At 55.9% G+C, this 25,420-nt stretch overlaps 1 protein-coding gene across 1 annotated transcript; it reads left to right on the top strand.

Moving 5' to 3' along the window:
* The first annotated feature begins 5,882 nt into the window (after positions 1–5,882).
* Positions 5,883–23,911, top strand: SLC34A1 (solute carrier family 34 member 1). The gene is made up of 12 exons (XM_004611431.2): positions 5,883–5,991; positions 6,104–6,253; positions 6,356–6,484; positions 6,559–6,702; positions 8,626–8,737; positions 9,602–9,797; positions 9,878–9,973; positions 19,688–19,757; positions 20,130–20,297; positions 22,207–22,323; positions 22,435–22,559; positions 23,408–23,911. Exons 1-12 carry the CDS (start codon positions 5,883–5,885, stop codon positions 23,909–23,911), a joined length of 1,920 nt encoding a protein of 639 aa, XP_004611488.1.
* The last annotated feature ends 1,509 nt before the right edge of the window (positions 23,912–25,420 follow it).

Genomic DNA, 25,420 nt, shown 5'->3' with positions numbered 1-25,420 from the left:
GTCACAGAAAAAGAGAAACATGCAAAGCCTCTTATTCCCTGAATAGACAAAGGATAAGTCTGCACTTCCCTACATATTTGAAGTTTGTTGTTGCTTTTATTTATTTATTTATTTGTTTATTTATTTATTTTTGGCTTTTTGGGTCACACCCGGCGATGCACAGGGGTCACTCCTGGCTCTGCACTCAGGAATTACTCCTGGCTCAGGGGACGCTATGGGATGCTGAGGATTGAACCTGGGTCTGCCACGTGCAGGGCAAACGCCCTCCCCCCCCCCCCCCCCCGCTGTACGCTCCAGCCCCCATTATTTATTTATTTATGTTGTTATGGAATCATGCTGTTTTGCTTTCTGGGTCACACCCAGTGATGCTGAAACGTTACTCCTGGTTCTTTGCTCAGGGATCACGCCTGGGGATGCTTGGGGCAACATATGGGGTGGTGGGGACCGAACCTGGGTCAGCCGAGTGCAAGGCAAGTGCCCTCCCCTTTGTATTACTGCTCCAGCCCCAGTAGTGGAGCTCTCTGCAGAGGGAGGCTTGTGGCCCTGGTGCCACTCCTGGGAAGTGGCTGGATGGTTCCTTGTTCGTGCCCCAGCACGCAATGGTGCCTGGGAATATCTAGTGCTCTGGATATATTCCAGGCATGAAAAACATTCCCCAGAGCCAGAGCGATGGCAAGGCATTTGCCTTGTACACCGCTGACCCACGTTCAATCCCCGGCATCCAATATGGTCCCCCCAAGCAACGCCAGGACTAATTCTTAAGTGCAGAGCCAGGAGTAAGCCCTGAATACCGCTGGGTGTGACCAGAACAAGTGAAAAAAAGAAAGAAAAAGAAAAACATTCACCTCTGACGCCTCTTTTTTTTTTTTTTTTTTGGTGGGGGCATACCTGGCAGTACTCAGGTCTTACTCTTAGCGTTGTGCTCAGGAATCACTCCTGGCGGAGTGTGGGGGTACCCTATGGGGATCGAACTGGAGTTGGCCACAAGCCAGACAAGTGCCCTGTCCGTTGTACTATCAGTTCGGCCCTGACCCTCATTCTTTCTCCCCAACCCTAACCTACATTAGAGCAGTTTTGTTTGTTTTATTTTGCTTTTTGTTTGGGAGCCACACTTGGTGATGCTCAGGGGCTACTCCTGGCTCTACACTCAGGGATCACTGCTGGCAGTGCTTGGGGGACCCTATGGGATGTCGGGGATCGAACCCAGGTTGGCCAGGTGCAAGGCAAATGCCCTCCCCACTGTGCTATTGCTCCCACCCCCTACGTTAGACACTGAGTTGGAATGCAGAGCACTGCAGAGCCAAGAGGAATTACTGGTCTGTCTGTCTTTCTTTTGTTCTTTCCTTTTTATTATTTTGCTTTTTGAACCACACCCAGCAATGCACAGGAGACACTCCTGGCTCTGCACTCAGGAATTACTCTGGGTGGTGCTCAGGGGACCCTATGGGATGCTGGGAATTAAACCCGGGCCAGCCACGTGCACGGTAAACACTCTACTCGCTGTGCTATCACTCCAGCTCCAATTCCCATATTTTTATGGAGGGGTGGTGGGTACACACAACCCACAACCATGCTCAGGGCTTACTTCTGGCTCTATGCTCAAGAATCACTCTTTTTTTTTTTTTTTTGCTTTTTGGGTCACACCCGGAAATGCACAGGGGTTACTCCTGGCTCTGCACTCAAGAATTACCCCTGGCGGTGCTCAGGGGACCATATGGGATGCTGGGATTCGAACCCAGGTCGGCCGCGTGCAAGGCAAATGCCCTCCCCACTGTGCTATCGCTCCAGCCCCTCCTTTCTTTCTTTCTTTCTTTCTTTCTTTCTTTCTTTCTTTCTTTCTTTCTTTCTTTCTTTCTTTCTTTCTTTTTTTTTTTGCTTTTTGGGTCACACCTGGCAATGCACAGGGGTTACTTCTGGCTCTGCACTCAGGAATTACCCCTGGCGGTGCTCAGGGGACCATATGGGATGCTGAGATTTGAACCCGGGTCGGCCACGTGCAAGGCAAACGCCCTACCCACTGTGCTATCTCTCCAGCCGCTCTTTCTTTCTTTCTTTCTTTCTTTCTTTCTTTCTTTCTTTCTTTCTTTCTTTCTTTCTTTCTTTCTTTCTTTCTTTCTTTCTTTCTTTCTTTCTTTCTTTCTTTCTTTCTTTCTTTCTCTCTTTCTCCAACACCAGAAGAGTTTGGGGTCACCAGGCCTACACCCAATGGCCTCCAGGAGCTCCAGGGCATTCTGTGGATCCAGCTGTCTAGCATGTGCAAAGCTTATGATCTACTCCTTAGCCCCTCTCCCACTCTAACTCTCCGGACCAAGAGGTTTTTCTTGTTGTTGTTTTGTTTGGCCACATCCAGTGGTGCTCATGGTTTACCTCTGGCTCTGTGCTCAGGTACCACTTCTGGACGTCTCAGGGAAATCTACGGGATGACAGATATCAAACCATATATACCAGGCAAGCATGTGAAGCAACCGCCTTGGCGGCTAAACTATGTCTCCAGCCCCCCCACCAAGAGGAGAGATTTTGACCTTGATATCATTGTAAGCATCTAGGGACCAGATGGCTGATATGGAGATTAAGATGAGCCTGTCTGGGATTCAACCCCTGGCACCACATAATCCCCCAAGCACTGCCAGGGGACAATCCCTAGCAATCCATATGTAAGGCAAACACCCTACCCACTGCACTCTCTCTCTGGCCCCCTTACTGCTATTTTACGGGTGAAGGGATTTGGGCTGTTGTGGGGTTGCAGTGACTTGTGTCAGGATTCCACGCTGGCTCTGGGGTTGCCTGGACTCTTGTTTGGGCTTGGAAAGAAGCTGACCTTGGCCATCTTGGCTCCACAGAGTGGAGGAACTTCGCTGATGTGCTGAGGAATGCATGGATCGGCTCGTGACTGGCTGGATAGTGGGAAGGGTGGAGTGGGTGGGGCAGGGAGGACGGATGGATGAATGAGTTGGTGGTGGATGGGTGGATGGATGGGAGAATGGATGGATGGATTAGTGGATGATATTGCTACGCGAGTGGGTGGGTGGACGGAAAGATGAGTGGTTGCCTGGATGAGTAGATGGTGAGTGGGTGGGTGGATGCGTGAATTGTGAGTAGATGAGTGCATAGGTGAATGAGTAAATGGGTCAGTGCATGGTGAGCAGATGGATGAATTGGTGAGTGAACAAGTGGATAGATGGATGAACAGATGGTAGATGGGTAATGGATGGAAGAAAGAATAGATGGCAAGGGGCCAGAGCAATAGTACGGCAGGTAGGGCATTGGCCTGATTCTATCCCCAGCATCCCATAGGGCCCCCTGAGCACCGCCAGGAGTAATTCCCGAGTGCAGAGTCAAGAGTAACCTCTAAGTGGGGCTGGAGGAATAGCACAGCGGGGAGGGCGTTTGCCTTGCACGCAGCCAATCCGGGTTCAATTCCCAGCATCCCATAGGGTCCCCTGAGCACCATCAGGTGATTCCTGAGTGCAGAGCCAGGAGTAACCCCTGAGCATCGCCAGGTGTGACCCAAAAAGCAAAAAAAAAAAAAAGAGTAACCCCTAAGCATCACCATGTGTGACCCTAAAAGCAAAAAAAAAAAAGAATAGTTGGCAAATGGGTGAATGGATATATGGGTAAGTGGGTGATGTGTGTGGGGGTGGATGGGTGGATGGATGCATGGATAAATGGATGAATACATGGCGAGATGATGGGTAGCAAAAAAAAGCAAAAAAAAAGAATAGTTGGCAAATGGGTGAATGGATAGATGGGTAAGTGGGTGATGTGTGTGGGGGTAGGTGGGTGGATGGGTGAACAGATGAAAAGATAAATAGATGAATAATGGAAGGGTGAATTGAATGATGGATGCGTGGAGTGGTAGGTAGACGGATAAGGGTAGGTGAATGGACGGGTGAGTAGATGAAAGGATAAATAAACAGATGAATGATTATGGAGGAATCAAGGGAGGGAGAGAGAAAGGGAAGGATGGATGGATGGATGGATGGATGAATGGCAGGACAGGTAGATGGATGGACAAATTGACTCTTTTAGTCTGACCAGGGGTCCTACATTTCTAGACTCCCACAGTGGACCTCTGGAGGCATTAGAGCCCCCCACGATTCAACCCCGCCAGCCTCTCAGGTTTGAGGTCACTGCTTCCACCATCCCTCACACCCCCTCTGTTCCAAACACCACCCCCAAGATGCCCGGACAGACCCACAGACACACAGGACCACAGCAAGGCCACGGGGAGTCCTGTGAGAGCCACAGAATCCCTTCGGGAGACCCTGAGATGTATCAGGGTCCACTCAGGCTGAGTGTCAGGAAGGGGGTCAGGGGAGAGCTGGACCACAGACTCCCCTGCAGAGCCGACGATTAGCAATTAACCGGGAGGAGTCAGACGGGAGGAGAGGTTAATGGGAGCAGAGGGTAGCTGGGGCTCCGGGGACTTTGCCCTTCATCCGAGGATACAAAAAGAAGGGTCCCCGGGCTTCTCGAGCGAGTGAGCAGGAGCCGAAACACAGAAACCCAGGTGAGTCCCAGCCCTCGGTGGGAAACAGCCTGTGGCCCCATTTCTCTTCCTCTCTTCTTTCTTTCTTTCTTTCTTTCTTTCTTTCTTTCTTTCTTTCTTTCTTTCTTTCTTTCTTTCTTTCTTTCTTTCTTTCTTTCTTTCTTTCTTTCTTTCTTTGCTTTTGTTTGTTTGGGAGCCACACCCTGCAGTGCTCAGGGCTGACTCCTGGCTCTGCACTCAGGAATCACTCCTGGTGGGGCTCGGGGGACCCTATGGGATGCCGGGGATCGAACCCAGGTCAACCACACTCAAGGCAAACACCCTCCTCGCTGGACTATCGCTCCGGCGCCAGTTCTTTGGCTGTTGGCTTGGTTTATGTTGGGGGGCCACACCCACCAGTGCTCAGGGATGACCCTGGACTCTGTGCTCAGGGATCCTGGTGGGACTCAGGGTTCAGGGATTGGCTCCTTGCAAGGCCAGTGCCTTACCTGCTGGACTCTGCTTCCGTGCCCCTCAACTGTCCTAACGTCCCCCTCTGCCCTCCCACCCTAGCCTAGCACATTCCCCAAGTTCACTCTGATGCTCTCCCAGCTCTCGCCTTGCCTTGGCACCCCCATCCTAACCGCCAAGGGCTCACGTGGATATTGGTGGGGATGGGAGTTGAGTGGGGATCTGAATCAGCTCAGACCACCGCATCTCAACAGCCAAGAAGTATTCAGTGGTGCCCAAGGGCTTGTCAAGACTTGGGGACGAGAGAGGGGCTCTTTCCCTAAACTAGTAGCCTAATGGGCCCAAGAGATAGCACTGGGGTTGGGGCTGGAGTGATAGCACAGCGGATAGGGTGCCTGCCTTACAGGCAGTCAACCTGGATTTAATCCTAGATGCACCCTATATATACTGTCCACCAGGGGTGATCCCTGAGTGCAGAGCCAGCAGTAAGCCCCAAACACGGCCAGGGATGGCTCAAGCCTCATCACCCCAAAATAGAGACAGGGCAGCAGTTAAGGCACTTGCCTTGCACGTGGCCGACCCCAGTTTATTCCCGACACCTACATGTGGTCTCACCATGGGAGGTAACTCCTGAGCGCAGAGCCAGGAATAGCCCCTGAGCACGGCAGGGAGTGTCCCAACTTCCCTCCAGCACCCCCCCCCAAGAGAAAGAGATTTTCTCACGAAGGAGACCTTGGAATTTGTGGTCTGGGCTGGTCACCACTCTGGGTGCTCCGCTAGGCACGTGTTGGGGATTCCCGCCCCCCACACTCTGGGTGTTGGGGTACAGCAGTGTGTGGGCATTGGCGGGATGGGGTGGTGTAGTTCCCAGGTGCAACAGTGAGGTTCATCGGGCTCACATGGTCCCCTCTCCCCCATACAGGACCTGCCACGCGCCCCCATGATGATGTCCTATGGAGAGAGATTGGGGGGTCCGGCTGTCTCCCCACTCCCGGTCCGCGGGGGACACGTGATGCATGGGACGGCCTTTGCCTATGTCCCCAGCCCCCAGGGTGAGTGCACCCCCCCAAAACCTGGCCCATCCGTGTACTCCCACACCCCAGAGTTAGGAGGGGTGCCTGGGAATTTGGGCTGCGAGGTTTCAGATCACAGCGTTTGTCTCAGTCCTACACAGGATCCCGGGCCCCTCAGCCTATGGCTTCCCCAGCCTGGGCCCCGTGGCCCTCACCGAGCACGGCTGCCCCTTTGGGGAGGTTCTGGAACGCCACGACCCAATGCCAGTGAAGCCGGCCTTGGATGACGGGAAGCAGCCAGGTGGGTCTGGGTGAGGAGAGGCGGCGGGAAGGTGCGGGGTGGGGTGGGGGTGGTAGTAACTGCCGAGACCACCACTCACAGCTGGGGCTAACCTGTCCCCAGAGCCTGGGTGGCCCCAGAAGCTGCGCCGGATTGGGGTGACCATCCTCAAGGTCCCCCTGATGCTCGCGTTCTTGTACCTGTTCGTCTGCTCCTTGGACGTGCTCAGCTCTGCCTTCCAGCTGGCCGGAGGTAGGGCTGGGGAGGGGTGGGGAGAGCGGGGCCGGGCTCCCAGGGGACTCGGACAACCTGACACCTGCCCCCAGGAAAGGTGGCCGGCGACATCTTTAAGGACAACGCCATCCTCTCGAACCCCGTGGCTGGGCTGGTGGTGGGCATCCTGGTGACGGTGTTGGTCCAGAGTTCCAGCACTTCGACATCCATCATCGTCAGCATGGTTTCTTCCGGCTGTGAGTCGGGGGTCGGGGGAGGGGACAGGGTGTGGAGACCCCACGAGAACCTATCAGGGACCAGGATGGGGGATATTGAGGGCAAACCACACGGTTCTAGCATCTCCCCGGAAGCATGCCAGGATTCACTCAGGGGGTACCCCCAAAAACTGACAAGGGTGGTGGGTGCACCAGACACCGTCCCAGGAAGGCTCACTTCCACAATGCCACGCAGTCATTCATACCATCAGTCCAGGAAACAGCCAGAGAAAGAGGGACCCACAGGGGTCGGAGCGATAGTACAGTGGGTAGGGTATTTGCCTTGTATGCAGACAACGTGGGTTCGATCCCCGGCATCCCAATGGTCCACCCATGCACCACCAGGAGTAATTCCTGAGTGCAGAGCCAGGAGTAACCCCTGAGCAACACTGGGTGTGACCCCCCCAAAAAAAAAACTAAAAAAAAAAAGGATCTACACCTGATCTTTAATTCCCCACAGGGCCCCCCCCCTGGAATGAGCTCACTTTGGGGGGGAGGAAGGGGGCCACACCCAGCAGTGTTCAGGACTTACTCCTGGCTCTCCATTCAGGGATCACTCCTGGAGGACTTGGGGGAACATCTGGGGTGCTGGGGATCGAACCTGAGTTGGTTACGTACAAGGCAAGCGCCTGACCTGCTGTCACTCTGGGGTCCAGGCCCACTTCTGATATTCCTTGGCATCCACACTCATATACTTAACCATTCTCTTCTGGGATTTCAATCCACAGGAGCGGAAACCCAGACACAGGGCCCTGTCCTTCTTAAACTGGGGCCGTGGGAGCGAGGGAAACTGAGAAAGCGGCAGACAGATTTTCAACTGGGCAGGAATCAGCGTTCCTAATCCCAAGGTGTTCAGACCCTTGAAACTGAGCCGAAACCAGGCAGGGGGGAAGGCTCAAAGGGCGGGAGCCTTGATGCAGGCAGTTCCAACTCTGACACGGTTGGCTGAGCACTGAACTGGAGTGGCCCCAGGCAGGACACAGCTGGGTGTGCCCCCCAGCCCCCCCCAAAGGGAAATTAACCATTAGTTAATTTCAAGTAGGCTCTTGCAAAGACAAGAGAGTTTCCTTACATAGAAAGCCCCGGCATGGGGCTGGAGTGATAGCACAACGGGTAGGGCTTTGGGTTCCATTCCCAGCATCCCATAGGGTCCCCCGAGCACTGCCAGGAATAATTCCTGAGTGTAGAGCCAGGAGTAACCCCTGAGCATCGCCGAGTGTGACCCAAGAAGCAAAAAAAAAAAAAAAAAAAAAGACATGGCACCTGTTTTTTTTGGTTTTTTTTTGCTTTTTTGGGTCACACCCGGCGATGCTCAGGGGTTACTCGGGGGACCCTATGGGATGCTGGGAATCGAACCCGGGTGGGCCGCGTGCAAGGCAAACACCCTACCCGCTGTGCTATCGCTCCAGCCCCTGGCACCTGTTTTCTTTGTTTTATTTCTGGGCCACACTCGTTGGTGCTAAGGGCAACCATGGGGTGACAGAGATGGAATCTGGGATTTCCGGAATGCAAAGTCTGTCCCCTAGTCCCTTGAGACACCTCCCTCCCCACTATTTTCAGCGCTCAGGGCTTACTCCTGGTTTTGTGCTCATGGATCACTTCTGACGTGCTCCGGGGACCCTATGGGATGCTGGGGAGCGAAACCTGGGTCTGTCGCGTGCAAGGCAAGCACCCTACTCACTGTGCTATCGCTCCGGCCCCGCTGCCTTTTCTCAGGGGTGCACACAAAATACGTCTGTCACGGGCGCTTGCCCGCCTCAAGGTCGTGCAGAGTCAGTAGCTAGGCAAGAGCGCTGGCTGGGGGCTGGGATCTGGTGGAGGGTCGGCCAGGAGGTCCCTTGAGAGCAAGCGTCGAGTGACCTGCCCCCCCAGGAAGTCCAGAGGCCTCCCCCTCTTCTCTGCCAGTGCTGGAGGTGAGCTCCGCCATCCCCATCATCATGGGCTCCAACATCGGCACCTCGGTCACCAACACCATCGTGGCTCTGATGCAGGCAGGCGACAGGACAGAGTTCCGGCGGTGAGGGGCGTGAGCGTGGGGCGTAGTAGGGATAGAGCAGGGTGGAGGGGCGTGGTGCAGAGAAGAACGTGGGGACACGCCTTAGGATGGGCGGAGCTGTCATAGGGCCTAGAGTGGAGCAGGTAGTGCTGGGCGTGGCTTAGGGATGGGCGTGGCTGCATAGGGGCGTGGTGCAGGTATGGCACGGGGCGTGGCCTAGTGTGGGCGTGGTTGTCATGGGGGCGTGGTGCAGGTGATGTAATAGTGGGCGTGGCGTGGTGTGGGGCGGGTCTCTGATAGGGGCGTGGTGCAGAGAAGGGCGTGAGGCGTGGCTTGAGATGGGGTGGGGCGATCACAGGGGCGTGGTGCAGAGAAGAGCATGGTCGGGGGACAGTCATGGGGCAGGTGCATGCAGGGTGGGGCAGGATGTAGAGAAGGCTGTGTTGAAGGGGCGTGGCTTGAGGTGGGACCCGGTGGTTATAGGGGAGGCATGATAGAGCTGGGCTTAGTAAGGGGCGTGGCACAGCGTGGGGTGAGAAAGTGCTAAGGGCCTGGTGCAGTGCAGGATGGATGTAGGGTGGGGCAGAGCGACGGGCGTGGTCATAGGAGCATGGTGCAGGGCTGGGGGGAGTGGTGTGACATAGCAAGGGGGCATGGTAAAGTGGTGGTCGCCGGGCGTTTAGCAAGGTAAACGTTTGGCAAAGTTAGAGAGGTACAGGGTCAGGGCGGGCAGGGTGTGGTAAGGGGGCATGCGAGGGTGTGTGGCGGGATGGGGTGTAGGGGCAGGGCGTGGGGAGCGATGGGGTCTGTGCTTGGTGGCTGAAGAGGGCAGTGCCAGTGGCCAGAACCCTGCCCAGCCACCAGGCAAAGTAGCTCCCTGCCCAGGGCCTTCGCGGGGGCCACGGTGCACGACTGCTTCAACTGGCTGTCGGTCCTCGTCCTACTGCCCCTGGAGGCTGCCACCGGTTACCTGCACCACGTCACCGGCCTTGTGGTGGCCTCCTTTAATATCCGCGGCGGCCAAGACGCCCCCGATCTGCTCAAGATCATCACGGAGCCCTTCACGAAGCTCATCATCCAGGTGGGGGTGGGCCTGGGGGTGGAGCTGGGGACTCGAAAGCGCCGCCCCTGCGCTCTGTCCCACCCACGTGTGGCCCGTAGCTGGACAAATCCGTGATCACCAGCATCGCCACCGGGGATGAGTCCCTGCGGAACCACAGTCTCATCAGGATCTGGTGCTCCCCGGACACCGCGAAGGTGAGTCCCAGCTCTGGTAAGCGGGCGCCTCATCAGGCAGCTTACTGGTGGCATCGTCATCCGGGCAAATGCTCCCAAGAAACGGGGGCGACGGCTCAGAGAGCTGGAAGGTGTTCTTTGCCTGCAACTGTGGGAGTTGGGGACCGGAGAAATAGTACAGCGGGTGAAGGGCTTGCCTTGCACGTGGCCAGCTTGCAAGGGTTCGATCTTCAGCACCACATGTGGCCCTCCAAGCTCTGACAGGAGTGATTCTTGAGGTGATGGAGCGATAGCACAGCGGGTACCCGGGTTCGACTCCCAGCATCCCATATGGTCCCCCGAGCACTTCCAGGAGGAATTCCTGAGTGCAGAGCCAGGAGTAACCCTTGTGCATCGCCAGGTGTCACCCAAAAAAGCAAAACATATACATATATGTCATTGTCATCCCGTTGCTCATCGATTTGTTCGAGCAGACACCAGTAACGTCTCTCATTGTGAGACCTATTGTTACTGATTTTGGCATATCCAATATGCCACAGGTAGCTTACCAGGCTCTGCCGTGCGGGCGCGATACTCTTGGTAGTTTGCTGGGCTCTCCGAGAGGGGCGGAGGAATTGAACACTGGTCGGCCGTGTGAAAGGCGAATACCCTATCACTGTGCTATCGCTCCAGCCCTATATACATATATATGGGAATTAATTTATCCCTCCATTGAGTTGGTTGTACCCCCCACTCAAAGGGAAAAAAAAAAGCTTCCGAGAGACTTTGGAGATCAGTTAGTGTAGAGTGGGCAAAAATTTGTCATTTGGGATCACTGTGGCAATGCTCAGGGCTTACCCCTGGCTCTAAGCTCAAGAATCACTCGTGGAGGGGACCAGGGGATGGTATGTGGTGCTGGGGATTGAATGTGATTATTGCATGCAAGGCAAATGCCCGGACCCTTGTATTATCTCTCTGGCCCCTCAAATTCACCTCTTTCACTGACACCGTGGCAGTGGCAGATATTGCTAAATTCCTCCCAGACTCAAACTGGCTTTAGGTAGCCACTATCAATCAACCTGCATTTGACATGTGGTCGATCAAACCCAAAGATTCTCTTTTTGCTATTTTGCTTTATCTTGTTTTCTGGTTACACCCAATGGTGCTCAGGGACTGCTCCCAGCCCTATGCTCCGGAAACATGCAGTGCCTGGAATAGACTCTCAGTCTCCTCGCATGTGCTCTGGCGTGCTGGGCTGTTATTTTATTTATTCATTTATTTATTTTTTTTGCTTTTTGGGTCACGCCTGGCGATGCACAGGAGTTACTCCTGGCTTTGCACTCAGGAATTACCCCTGGCGGTGCTCAGGGGACCATATGGGATGCTGGGATTCGAACCCGGGTCGGCTGCGTGCAAGGCAAACGCCCTACCTGCTGTGCTATTGCTCCAGCCCCCTGGGCTGTTATAATGCAAGCCTTTTGCAACCAGACAAAGGACTGCTGAAGCCAGAGACACAGCTAACCCTTGCTTTCTCTCCACTCACCACGATTTACCAACCTTTATCTCAGCATGAACAGCCCATTCTTCCTCCCTTTCGTATTCCTTCGCTGCTGGTGCTGGATGGGGGACGGTGTCAGGGATTGAACTCGGGACCTTGCACATACAAAGCATTGACTCTCTGAGCTACCCGCTCAGTCCCAAGCCCTGCCAAGAGCAGGGTGAGTCCTGGAGAGATAATCCAAGGGTAAGGTGCTTGCCTTGTTTCCGGCCGGGGGGCCCTGATTCAAATACCCAGCATTGCACCACCCTTGTAGACCACTAGGAGTCGCTCCTGAGCACAGAACCAGGGAAAGCACGGAAGAATCACCAGGTGTCACTCAAGCAGGGCGGAAGTCAGATGCTGGGGCGGAGTGATATGACTCTGCTGTTGCCTTGCTCTTTTGTGATGTTTTGGTGTCTCTTGCAATCAAGGAGGTGCTTCTCCTTTGGCGCCATCTCCTTGCGCCTGCTTCTGTTTACCTCCTAGTCTTGCACAGAGGAACTAGAGTGATAGTACCGTGGGGAAGATGCTTGCTTTGCACACAGCCAATCGGGGTTTGATCCTCCGCACCCCATTTGGTCCCCGGAACACTCACTGCCAGGAGTGGTCCCTGAGCATAAAGCCAGGAGTCAGCTCCGAGCAACACCAGATGTGACCCCAAAAAAACGTTTCTAGAGCTGGATCTGACCTTGCCTAAAGTATTCTCCAGAGAACCCCAGTCTCCAAGGGGAAGACTGGGAATCTCAGATTCTCCAGAAGGTGAGGAGGGGGGCGGGGGGGGGACAGAGGACAGGGAGGCCCAGGGAAAGGGTCAGTGGTGAAACGCATGCCTTGCAGGCAGGTCAGTGAGTTCCATCCCTGACTCCCCGCACTGCCCACATCCGCCCGGTGTGACGTCTGCGATGCTGTGGTTTGGAACCTCCCGATTCTGTTGTTTGGGGCCACAACAAGGTGGACATGTCTGGTGCCCCTTGGGCAGGTGTGTGCCCCCCCGCAAACATGACAGCCCCGATGTGGGCAAACAAGATGGTTCAAGTGTGCGAACACTTGCAAGTAAGGGCAGCGGGCATATCAGGAGAAAAGCTAAGAAAAGAGGGAGGGAGAAAGAGAGAAAGAGGAAGAGAGAAAGAAGGAAGGAAGGAAGGAAGGAAGGAAGGAAGGAAGGAAGGAAGGAAGGAAGGAAGGAAGGAAGGAAGGAAGAGAAGAGGAAGGAGGGAAGGGAGGGAGGGTAGAAAGGAAGGGAGGGAGAAAGAAGGAAGGGAAGGGGGGCTGGAGCAATAGCACAGCGGGGAGGGCATTTGCCTTGCACGCGGCCCACCCGGGTTCGATTCCCAGCATCCCATACGGTCCCCTGAGCACCTCCAGGAGTGATTCCTGAGTGAAGAGCCAGGAGTAACCCCTGAGCATCGCCAGGTGTGACCCCCCCCCAAAAAAAAGCAAAGAAGGAAGGGAAGGGAAGAAACAAAGGAAGGAAAGGAAGGGAAAAATGGAAGGAAGAAAATAAGGAAAGAAGGCACTGGAACATTAGTACAAAGGGTAGGATCTTCGCCGTGCACAGAGTTACTCTGTGTTCCATCCCTGGCACCACACATGGTCCCCTGAGTCCTTCAAAGAGTCAGGAGTAAACCTGGAAATCTGCTGGCTGTGATCCCAACCCCCCCCCAAAAAATGGGGAAGAGAAAGAAAAAGAACAATTAGGGGACCCGACAGCGAGTACAGTGGGTAGGCGCTTGCCTTGCACACGGCTGACCCAAGTTTTGTCCCTGGCATTGCATAGGGTCCCCCGAGTCCTGCCAGGAATGATCCTTGAATGCAGAGTCAGGAGTAAGCCCTGAACATGGCCAGGTGTAACCCCACCTCACTCCCTCCCCCCCAAATAGGAAACCAAACCTGGGAGGTGACTCAGGAGTGGAGCACAGGCTCCTTCTCAGACTTCATGGTCCTTTGAGCACTGAGCTGAGAGCAGTCCCTGAGCACTTCTGCATGTGGGCCCCCCCAAAAGGAAAATCAGAGGCAGCGATGGTTTTTCTGACACCCTGAGGTCCTGACATTGTCTTGTGGGGATTAGCAGGTTGGACTCGCTTGGCACTATGGACTGTCCACCGTGCCCTCCTGGCAGAAAGAAGCATGTTATTTGGTCACAGGGGTTTCCTGGGTACCCTAGCTCCTCAACCCCCGCGAATGTCCAGCCAACCTCGTGGGTAGGTCCATGTAAGGGCCAGTGGGGGACCTACTGCCCAAGAAACATCTTTTGAAGAGCCCTAAACTGAGAGGCAGGTATGAATCATCTGCCCATTTCACAGATGAAGAAATCGAGGCTCACCCCCAGGGCCGTGGGGTGGAAACCGAATGAAAATTCTAGTGAAGTCCAGAACTCGCGCCCCTAACTTTGCACCTCTTTTTTTTTTTTTTGGCTCACACCCGGCAATGCACAGGGGTTACTCCTGGCTCATGCACTCAGGAATTACTCCTGGCGGTGCTCAGGGGACCCTATGGGATGCTGGGAATCGAACCCGGATGGGCTGCGTGCAAGGCAAACGCCCTCCCCGCTGTGCTATCGCTCCAGCCCCAACTCTGCATCTCTTGCCTCCTCCAGAGGACAGCGTGGATTCCCTGCACACACCCCCGCCCCCCGCCACCGCCACGCCCCAACACGAGCCTTTCCCACCGCTCATCAGGCCTGGAAGCCACGGGGGAAAGCAGCCCCCACCTCCGCCCATGAGATGCTTCCTGGGGTGGTTAAATGCAGTTTCTGAGCAGTTCTTTTCTTTTTTTTTTTCTTTTTGGGTCACACCCCGTGATGCACTCCTGGCTCATGCACTCAGGGATTACTCCTGGCTCATGCATTCAGGGATTACTCCTGGCTCATGCACTCAGGGATTACTCCTGGCTCATGCACTCAGGAATTACTCCTGGTGGTGCTCATGGGACCATATGGGATGCTGGGAATCGAACCTGGGTCGTCCGAGGTCGTGCAAGGCAAACGCCCTACCCGCCATGCTATAGCTCCTGCCCCTCTGAGCAGTTCTTGTCTCTGACACCAGATGGCGCTGTAGCGCCACAGGTTCCCAAGCGGGTCTGGTGGGAAGGATTGACAGAGCGAGATGATGCTCAGAGCCTTGGCGGTCTGGGTGAGTTCTGCGGACTCTCCAAATCTCTGTTCCCGGAATCTCCACCACCCGCTCCTCCAGGCTTCCGACTGCACGGAAGAAAAGCAAAACGCAATCCTAGGGCCAGAGAGATAGGACAGGGGTGAAGGTATTTCCCCAACACACGACTGACCTGGGTGGTTCGATTCCTGACACTGCACAGGAGCCCCCCAAGCACCTCCCCCCCAAATCATCTGTGAGCACAGAGCCAGGAGGAAGCCCTGAGCCAGGTGTGAACCCCCTAAATAAGATAAAAACGGGGGGCTGGAGTGATAGCACAGCGGGTAGGGCGTTTGCCTTGCACGCGGCCGACCCGGGTTCAAATCCCAGCATCCCATATGGTCCCCTGAGCACCACCAGCGGTGATCCCTGAGTGCAGAGCCAGGAGTGACCCCTGTGCATCGCCAGGTGTGACCCAAAAAGAAAAAAAAAAGATAAAAACGGACTGGAGCGATAGCACAGTGGACAAGGCATTTGTCTTGCATATAACAGACCCAGGTTCGATTCCCAGCATCCCACAGGGGCCCCTGAGTGAAGGCACTGCTGGGTGTCACCCCAAACCTAACCAAAAGCAAATCTGGTCCTCCTGCATGCAAAGCCTGCACTTAACCCTTCGAGCTCACACTCTCTCTTCTCCCCCTCCTCTTCCTTGAGTGGGAATCCCCAAGAAAGTCTGAGGTGTCCCTCCTCCTGTGCCTCCCACCTCCGCTCGCCTTCCTCTCTGGGAGACCCCGACAAATCCAGGCAGGCAGCAAAATTTGCGACCCCCAGGGGTCTCAGCTCTTAGCCTTGCCCTGATTTTCCACTTCCTGCCAGCCCTGGGTGGGAACCCTGTTTGGTTCCTGCTCTCCTCCAATCTGGGGGGTCCCTACCCACAACCCCCTCCCCCCAGGGCAAGAGTAGGGGGGAAGTCACACACTGAGGAGCTCAGGGGACCAAGAGGGTTAGGGCTGGAGCGATAGTACAGCGGGGAGGGCAGTTGCCTTGGATATGGCTAACCTGGGTTTGATCCCCAGGATCCCACAGGGTCCCCCAGGCTCACCAGGAGTGACCCCTGAGCACAGAGCCAGGAGTAAGCCCTGAGCACTGCCAGGTGTGCGGCCCAACACACAGACACAGACACACACACACACACACACACACACACACACACATATACACACAAGGTATCAGGGATGGAACTGAGATTGACCCTATGGAAGTCAAGTGCCTTAACTGCCCTCTTATATCTCCAACCCTGTTTGCTTTTATTTTTTTTTTTTCATGGCAGGGAGCACACTTGGCAATGCTCAGAGGTTACTCCTGGCTCTGCATCCAAATTCCTCCTGGTAGAACTCAGGAGACCTTATAGGATGCAGAGGATTGAGTCCGGGTGGGCCGTGTGCAAGGCCAGCTCCCTCCCCTCTGTGCTACCACTCTGGCCCCACGCCGTGCCAGGGAGCCAACCACAGAAGCTACACTGGGACTCGGACCCCAGCCAACTCTCCAATCAACCTAGGGCTCCAGAGACTTCTCTCCTGGCTCCTCAGCCTGAGATTCTGGTTTATTTGGGGTGGGGGGGTGGTGGAGGCATACCCAGGGGTACTCAGGATTTCCTCCTGGCTCTGCTCTCAGGGATCACTCCTGGTCATCCAGGGGGACCCTAGGGAGTGCTGGGGGTCAAATCCAGGTCATCTGGATTTTAATCCAGTCACTTTTTTTTTTTGCTTCTTGGGTATGCCTGGCTCTGAGCTCAGGAATTAATTCTGGCGGTGCTTGGGGGACCATATGGGATGCTGGGGGTTTGAACCCGGGTTGTCTGTGTACAAGGCAAACACCCTCCCCACTATACTATTGGCCGCATGCAAGTCCAGCCCCAGTCAGCCACTTTTAAGGCAAACCCCCTCCCCAACGTACCATCGCTCCAGCCTGAGATTTTGCTTTGAGGAGACCCCCGCAGGCTTTGGACTGTCCAGCTGGGTACCCGAACACTGTTCCACTCCACCCCCAAATTGAGGGCCAGGGAGATGGCTCAATGGACCTGCACACAGGCATGGCTTTGTGCATGAACCCCAGGTTTCCTCACCAGCACTGATGATCCCCCCGCCCCCATACAACCAGGGGCAACTCTCCACCTCCCTCCCGAGCACTGAGCCAGGAGTAAGAAGCCCTGTGCATTGCCAATAGTGGCACTCTGCAAACCCAATGCAACCCAGACAGAAAGTGAGATGCCACCAAACTCTCTGACGTCCCTTCTTTATTTTTTAATTTTTATTTATTTTATTTTATTTTTTTGCTTTTTGGGTTACACCCGGCGATGTACAGGGGTTACTCCTAGCTCTGCACTCAGGAATCACCCCTGGCGGTGCTCAGGGTACCCTATGGGATGCTGGGAATCAAACCCGGGTCAGCCGCGTGCAAGGCAAACGCCCTCACCGCTGTGCTATTGCTCCAGCCCCCTTCTTTATTTTTATGCAATGACATATCATTTAGAATCAAAGCTCAGGATCCTCCTAAAGTTAAAATGTCAGGAGCACCCGGAGGTTGGAGAAAAGTGAGGTGCTGAACTCCCCAGGGAATGGGCCCGGGTCAGTTCCTGGGAGAGACAGAATGTGGAGGCCATGGGAAAGTTCATTTTAATTGCGTTTTCTTTTCCCCCCACCCCCACCTCCATGCACCCGGGATGCTCAGGGGATTCCTGGTTCTGTGCTCTGCTCTGGAGTGACCCCTTGTGGTCATTCCTGGATCTGCCGCGTCGAAGCCCGTGCCTGGCGCTCTCTCTCCAGCAGAGACATGGAGAAGTTTATCCTTTGCACTCCGCCAGGGCACCTGGGAGGAGCTGGCCCTTTCTGAAAGAAAATCCTCCTTGTAAGATGCCTTCGACTCAACCAAGCCCTGCCCACAGCCTTCCTTCCCTGTGCCTGGTTGCTAGAGTCCTGGGGTGCAGGTGGGGTGCAGGTAAAACAAATGCAAAACAGAGGCGGTAGGTTTTGTTTTTTGTTTAGTTTTTTTTTTTCCTTTTTTAAGTCACATCCAGCGATGCACAGGGGTTACTCCTGGCTCATGCACTCAGGAATTACTCCTGGTGATGCTCGAGGGACCCTATGGGATGTTGGAAATTGAACCCAGGTCGGGGGCTAGAGCAATAGCACAGCGGGTAGGACGTTTGCCTTGCACGCGGCCGACCCGGGTTCGATTCCCAGCATCCCATAGGGTCCCCTGAGCACCGCCAGGAGTAATTCCTGAGTGCACGAGCCAGGAGTAACCCCTGTTCATTGCCCGGGTGTGACAAAAAAAAGAATGAACCCAGGTCGGCTGCGTACAGGGCAAATGCTGAGCTATCGCTCCAGAGGCTGCAGGATTTTTCCTTTTTTTTGGGGGGGGTCACATCTGGCAATGCACAGGGGTTACTCCTGGCTCTCCACGCAGGAATTACTCCTGGCATTGCTCAGGGGACCATATGGGTTGCTGGGAATCGAACCCAGGTTGGCAGCATGCAAGGCAAATGCCCTACCCGCTGTACTATCACTCTGGCCCCGAGGCTGCAGTTTTTAATTAAAAATTATTTATTGGGGAGGGGAGAGAGCGATAGTATAGTGGGTAGGACGCTTGCCTTGCAAGTGGTCGACCTGAGTTCGACCCCCAGTATCCCTTATGGTCCTCCAAGCCCACCAGGAGTAAACCCTGAGTACTGCCAGGTGTGACCCAAAAAGAAAGGGGGTGGGGGGAAGACTCAGGGGAGTCAGCTCCGGCTTTGTATGCATGAGCCCTGGGTTCAGTCCCTGGCACGACAGAGTCTTCCAAGCACCCATGAGTGTGGCCCTCCCGCCAAAACAGATTATGATTGCTGGGCATCTATATCCACAAAGAACCATTTTTTTTTTGGTTTTTTTTTGGGTCACTTCCGGCGATGCGCAGGGGTTACTCCTGGTTCTGCACTAAGGAATTAACCCTGGCGATGCTCGGGGGACCATATGGGATGCTGGGATTTGAACCCGGGTCAGCCGCATGCAAGGCAAACGCCCTACCCGCTGTGCTATTGCTCCAGCCCCAAGGAACCATTTTTTATTGCAGGAGACGCATGTGGGGAAAGTCCGATCACTCAGGGCTGGGGGAGATGGTTTAATGGGGTGGGGAGCAGGCTTGGCCCGCCAGAACCCCAGTTCCCACATCCCCAACCCCACAGAGTCCCCCGAGTATATTGGGGGTAACCCTCCAGCATGGCCAGGAGCAATCGCTGAGCACCACCAGTGCCGTAGCACTGTAGCACTGTCATCCCGTTGTTCATCGATTTGCTTGAGCGGGCACCAGTAATGTCTCCATTGTGAGACTTGTTACTGTTCTTTGGCATATCGAATTACGCTACGAGCAGCTTGCCAGGCTCTGCCATGCGGGCGAGATACTCTCGGTAGCTTGCCGGGCTCTCGGAGAGGGACGGAGGAATCGAACCTGGGTCGGCCTCGTGCAAGGCAAAACACCCTACCCAGTGTGCTATCATTCCAGTGTGGTAGTCCCTCCAAATTGTCAGATCTCTCAGAGCCAGACTATTTCATTCTTGTATAGCTGAAATTTGACACTATTCCTGTTTGGGGTTTTTTTTGGGGGGGGTACTCCCACCCACTGTGCATCAGGAATTATTCCGGGTTCTGTGCTCAGGAGCGACCTCTAGCGGTGCTCGACGGGACACTTCATGTGCTGCAAATCAAATCCGGGCTCGCTGTAGACACGGCAAGGGCGGTTCTCTCTGGCCCGAGACCCCGCCCACTGGAGTGGGGGCGAACAGGCTCACAGCTCAAGCAAAACCCTCTGAGGACAATGGAAGCAAAAATATCACTACCAGGGGCTGGAGAGAAAGTGCAGTGGGTAGGGCACTGGCCCTGCACAAGGCCAATTCGGGTTGCATCCCCGGCACCCCATAGGGTTCCCAAAGCATCTCCAGGAGTGACCTCTGAGCTCAGAGCTAGGAGCAAGCCCTGAGCACCACCGGGCGTGACCCCCAGACCAAACACACCTACCCTCCACCCCACCTTGGTCACTGGCCAAGCAATTTTCTCCGGAACCTTACACTCCCCTGACCTCTTCCTCTAGGCTCCCAGGCCCGTGCCCCAGGCAGCGGCCAACTCCAGCCAGACCCTGGGAAACGCTAGCTTGGAGAAATGTGAGTGTCCAGCTTAGAAGGGTCGCCCCTCCCTCCCCCGCGCCAAAGCCCTCCCTGAAGCCCTGTGGCTTCAGCCACGCCCTCCCAGCTCTGGGCTTGGATTAGACCCACTTCCCTGAGGGGGCTTTGAGCTCTGAGCCCTTGGGGGTGGCAAAAGTGGGAGGCTGTGGAGGTTAGGACGGAGGAGGGGGGACATCGCTCAAAAAGCTACAGAGCTTGCCCGGGGCGTGCAAAGCCTCGAGTTCAATCCCCAGCACTGTTGGAGAGAGCCCTGGTGGTCCCCAGAGCTGCTGAGGCAGCTCCCCCCATCCCCAAAAAAAAGTGAGGGCTGGGTGTGGGGATTCATTCTCAGCAGCTTACTGCCCCCTGCAGGCCACCACATGTTCGTGGACACGGGGCTGCCGGACTTGGCCGTGGGGCTGATCCTGCTGGCGGGCTCCCTGGTGGTGCTCTGCACGTGTCTCATCCTTCTGGTCAAGATGCTCAATTCCCTGCTCAAAGGCCAGGTAGCCAAGGTCATCCAGAAGGTCATCAACACGGGTGAGCCCCATGGAACGGGCGGGCAGGTCCTTCTCAAAGCGGGCGTGACTTCCCATGAGTGGGCGTGGCTTCCCGAGAGTGGGCGTGGCTTCCCGGGAGTGGCTGTGGTCTCCTTGGAGAGGGCGGGGCCTTCCTATCCCAGAGGGTCGCACCTCAGCTTGGCTGGGGGATCCTGGGGAAAACCCCTCCATTATTTTTTTACGGGGTGAGTGAGGTCACACCCAGAGATGCCCTGAGCAGACCCTCCTCGGTGTGCGCTAAGAAATCATTCCTTGGGGCTGGAGCGATAGCACAGCGGGTAGGGCGTTTGCCTTGCATACTGCCGTTCCCAGTTCGATCCCCAGCATCCCATGTGGTCTCCTGAGCACCGCCAGGAGTTAATTCCTGATTACAAAGCCAGGAGTAACCCCGGTGCATCGCCGGGTGTGACCCAAAAAGCAAAAAAAAAAAAAAAAAAAGCATTCCTGACGGGGCTGGGGAACCCTATGGGGTCCTGGGGATCGAACCGGAGTTTGCTGCGCCCTTCTGCTGTATTACTGCTGTGGCTCTGAGCCTGAACTTTCTCAGTTGGTTTTAGGGCTTTTTTGTTTGTTTGATTGGTTGTTTGGTTGGTTTGGCGTCACACCTGGCAATGCTCAGGGGTTACTCCTGGCTCTGCACTCAGGAGTTACTCCTGGCGGTGCTCAGGGGACCCTATGGGATGCTGGAGATCGAACCTGAGTTGGCGGCTTGCCAGGCAAGTGCTTTACCTGCTGCACTATCACTCCAGCACGGTGGACTTTCTCAGTTGGGGTGGCAGGGTGATACCGCCTGATTTTCTTTGGGGGGGGGCTCCCCAACAGTCCTTGGGAATGTGGGGCCACTTCTGGCAACCCTGGACCAGAGAGTAAAGAGCTAAAGGCAGTGTTCTGAACACAGACAACTCAGTTCCATCCCTGGTCCCCCCCCCGTCCCCCAGCCCCTCTTCAGGAGTGGATCTCCGAGTACAGAGCTCAGAGGAGCCCCAAGCACTGCCAGATGTAACCCAACACCCCTCCCTCTCCAGTGCCCAGCCCAGGCGTGAGGCCTGATTAGCTTGGCACTTGGTGACCAGGTGATGCTGGTGATGGAATAGGGACCCCTCCACCCCATGCAAAGCGTGTATCCCCCACCCCTTGGGATTTTCTTTCTTTTTCTTTTTTGTTTTTGTGCCACACCCAGCAATCTTCAGAGCATACTACTGGCTCTGTGCTCAGGGATCACTCCTGGCGGGCCCCAGGAGACCTTCTTTTTTTTTTTTTTGCTTTTTGGGTCACACCCAGCGATGTACAGGGGTCACTCCTGGCTCATGCACTCAGGAATTACTCCTGGCGGTGCTCGGGGGACCATATAGGATGCTGGAATTCGAACCCGGGTCAGCCGCGTGCAAGGCAAACGCCCTACCCGCTGTGCTATCACTCCAGCCCCCCAGGGGACCTTCTGGGATGCCAGGGATCAACCCTAGGTGGGATGCGTGCCAGGCAAGTGCCCCTACCTGCTGTTGAAATGCTCAGACCAGGTGTCCCTGGTTTTCTTTTCTTTTCTTTTTTTTTTTTTGCTTTTTGGGCCCGGCGATGCACAGGGGTTGCTCCTGGCTTTGCACTCAGGAATTACTCCTGGCAGTGCTCAGGGGACCCTATGGGATGCTGGGAATCGAACCCGGGTCGACCACGTGCAAGGCAAACGCCCTACCCGCTGTGCTATTGCTCCAGCCCCTCCCTGATTTTCATTTTAAGTTTTGGGGGCTACAGCCTGGCTGCCGCACAAGCTCCAGGACGTACCCCCTTCCTGAGGAACGTGCCCCTGCTTCCCTCCCCACCCAACACCCCCTCTCTCCTGTGCCCCGTCTCTGCTCATCCCCCACCCCCGCGTTGCACCCCCTTGCTCGCAGACTTCCCCGCCCCCTTCACCTGGGTAACCGGCTACTTTGCCATGGTTGTGGGTGCTGGCACGACCTTCGTGGTGCAGAGCAGCTCCGTGTTCACCTCGGCCATCACCCCGCTCATTGGTGAGTCCCCGGCTCCAGGCTGAGGTGGGGGTGGGGGGCTGGAGGGACCGGAGCTGCCCAGGCTGGTCGCTGCTGCCTGCCCCCCTCCCCCATTTCTGCTTCTTCCCTCAGGCCTGGGTGTGATCAGCATCGAGCGCGCCTACCCGCTCACCCTGGGCTCAAACATTGGCACCACCACCACTGCCATCCTGGCCGCCCTGGCCAGCCCCAGGGAGAAGCTGTCCAGCGCCTTCCAGGTGCGCCCAGTGGGACCGGGCAGGGCTGGGATGCAGGGGCCTTGGAGAGGGGCAGCGTCTAGCAGAGATCGTGGGCTTTGATCTATGATGAAGACAGTTTGGGGTGTCAATCTCACACACACACACACACAGGGAAATTTAAGCATAACTATTTTGAGGGGGTATAGGAGGGCATGGGGGAAACCCCAGCACCACTTTTTTTTTGGGGGGTCACACCCAACGATGCTCAGGGGTTACTCCTGGCTCTGCACTCAGGAATTACTCCTGGCAGTGCTTGGGGGACCATATGGGATGCCTGGAATTGAACCCAGGTTGGCTGTGTGCAAGGCAAACACCCTGCCCGCTGCACTATCGCTTCAGCCCATAGCTTATATAGCTTATATATGTTTTATATATATATATATATATATATATATAGGCTTTGGGGCCACACCTAGCAATGCTCAGGCGTTACTCCTGGCTCCATGCTCAGGGATCACCCCTGGTGGTGCTCAGGAGACACTATGGGATGCTCAGGATTGAATCCGGGCCGGCTGCATGCAGCACTGCATGCCAGTGCTCCACTCCGGCCTCTAGAAAGTTACCATATTCAGGGTGGGAACGATAGGACATCGGGGAGGGCGTTTGCCTTGCACCCGTTGGACCCAGGTTGGATCGCCAGCATCCCATAGGATGCCCCGAGCACCGCCAGGAGTAATTCCTGAGGGCAGAGCCAGGAGTCACCCCTGAGCATCACCGGCTGTGAAGTGATGCTTGCCCTCAGCCTTCAGCAGGAAATCCCTGGCTGATTTTCCCGTGATCCCAGTGAGCTGGAGCCCACGCCAGCCCTTCTCCCTCTCCCCCTGCAGATCGCCCTGTGCCACTTCTTCTTCAACATCTCGGGCATCCTGCTGTGGTACCCGGTGCCCTGCACGCGCCTGCCCATCCGCATGGCCAAAGCGCTGGGCAAGCGCACCGCCAAGTACCGCTGGTTCGCGGTCCTCTACCTCCTCCTCTGCTTCCTGCTGCTGCCCTCGCTGGTTTTCGGCATCTCCATGGCCGGCTGGCAGGCCATGGTAGGGGTGGGCGCTCCCTTCGGGGCCCTGCTGGCCTTCGTGGCCCTGGTCAGCGTCCTGCAGAGCCGCGACCCGGGGCGCCTGCCCAAATGGCTGCAGACGTGGGACTTCCTGCCCACCTGGCTGCACTCCCTGAAGCCCCTGGACCGGCTCATCACCCGTGCCACCCTGTGCTGCGCCCGGCCCGAGCCCCGCTCCCCGCCGCTCCCCGCCAGGGTCTTCCTGGAGGACCGGCCCCCGGCCACGCCCTCCCCGCGCCTGGCGCCGTCGGCTCGGCACAATGCCACGCGCCTCTAGACTGCCGCCCGCTGGCGGGGTGGACCCGTACCCGGTGCCACAGGGAGGATGGGCAGAGCCGCGCGTCTGCGCCGCCGTCCGAGCGCGCGCCGCGGCGCCACCTGCAGGTCCCCCGAGGGCTGGGGCTGGGCGAGCCGCCCGAGTCGGTGCAGGTGCACGCGGGGGGCCGGTCTGGGGAGAGCCTGTGCACGGGGGTCGACGCAGGCGCGGGCTGTGCCGTCTGGGGGTGCAGGGTCCTGGCGGGCACACCACTCCGACCCACGGAGCCGAGTGCCAGTCCTGTGCGCGCGGATGACTTGTCGCCTTGTCGCAGTCTGCGCGTTTTCGATGTGGGCGCCTGCGTCGGTCCTGCCGTTTTCCCTGCGCCCTCCCCGGCTCTCCAGACGGTCATCCGAGTTTTCTGCATTACAGCTTCACGCCCTCCACCTGCCTTTCCCACACTGATGAAAAAATAAAAAAGAAATCGCATGCATAATTTTCCCCATTTGATTGAGACACCCAGACTCGGGGTGCAGCAGTGTTTTCCCCCACTCCTACACACACACACACACACACACACACACACACACACACACACACACACACACCCCTCCCCCCACTATGCTGGGGAAGCCAGGCTGCAAGATCACACCAACAATTGACCTGGCCCATGGCCTAGAGTGAGAATTCAGAGGGTAGGATACTTGCTTTGCAATATGGGCAAACTGAGTTTGAGCCCCTGGCACCCCATGATTCCTGGCACCCACTAGAAATTATCCCTGAGCCTAGAGCTTGGAGTAAGCCCTTAGTACCGCCAAGTGTGGCCCCAAAACAGAAAGACAAGAAAGCAGGGCCGGAGTGATAGTACAGTGAGGAAGGCACTTCCCTTGCATGTAGCCAACCAGGGTTTAGATTTCCAGCTTCCCATATGGTCCCTGAGTATCGCCAAAACACTTTTTCCCCCCATTCGGCTTTTTGGGTCACAACCAGCGGTGCTGAGGAGTTATTCCTGACTCTGCACTCAGGAATTACTCCTGGCAGTGCTCGGGGAACCATATGGGATGATGGGGATCAAACTTGGGTGCAAAGCAAATGCCCTACCTGCTGTACTATTGCTCTGGCACCCCCAAAACCTTTTTAAAGGGAAGAAGGGCTGGATAGTGTAGTAGGTAGGACACACCGTCGGATGTGCACTCCCCCAAATAAGAAAAAGGAAAGGAAGGGAGGAAAGGGAAGGAAGGAAGGGTGGAGGGAAGGAAGGAAGGGTGGAGGGAAGGAAGGAAGGAAGGAAGGAAGGAAGGAAGGAAGGAAGGAAGGAAGGAAGGAAGGAAGAAAGGAAGGAAGGGAGGGAGGGAGAGAGGGAGGAAGGAAGGGAGGGAGGGAGGGAGGGAGGGAGGGAGGGAGGGAGGGAGGGAGGAAGGAAGGAGAGAGGGAGGGTTAGATTACAGTTCTAAGCATTTTAAGAAGTAACACTGATTTGTCCTTACTCCTCCTGAAGGGAGCTTAGGTTTTTGAGTTACACTCATCACA

Source organism: Sorex araneus, chromosome 2, assembly GCF_027595985.1.
Source record: "Sorex araneus isolate mSorAra2 chromosome 2, mSorAra2.pri, whole genome shotgun sequence".
In the NCBI taxonomy this organism is placed as follows: domain Eukaryota; kingdom Metazoa; phylum Chordata; class Mammalia; order Eulipotyphla; family Soricidae; genus Sorex; species Sorex araneus.
Note: the sequence above shows the minus strand (reverse complement) of the source record. Positions and strands in the feature narration are given on the sequence as shown.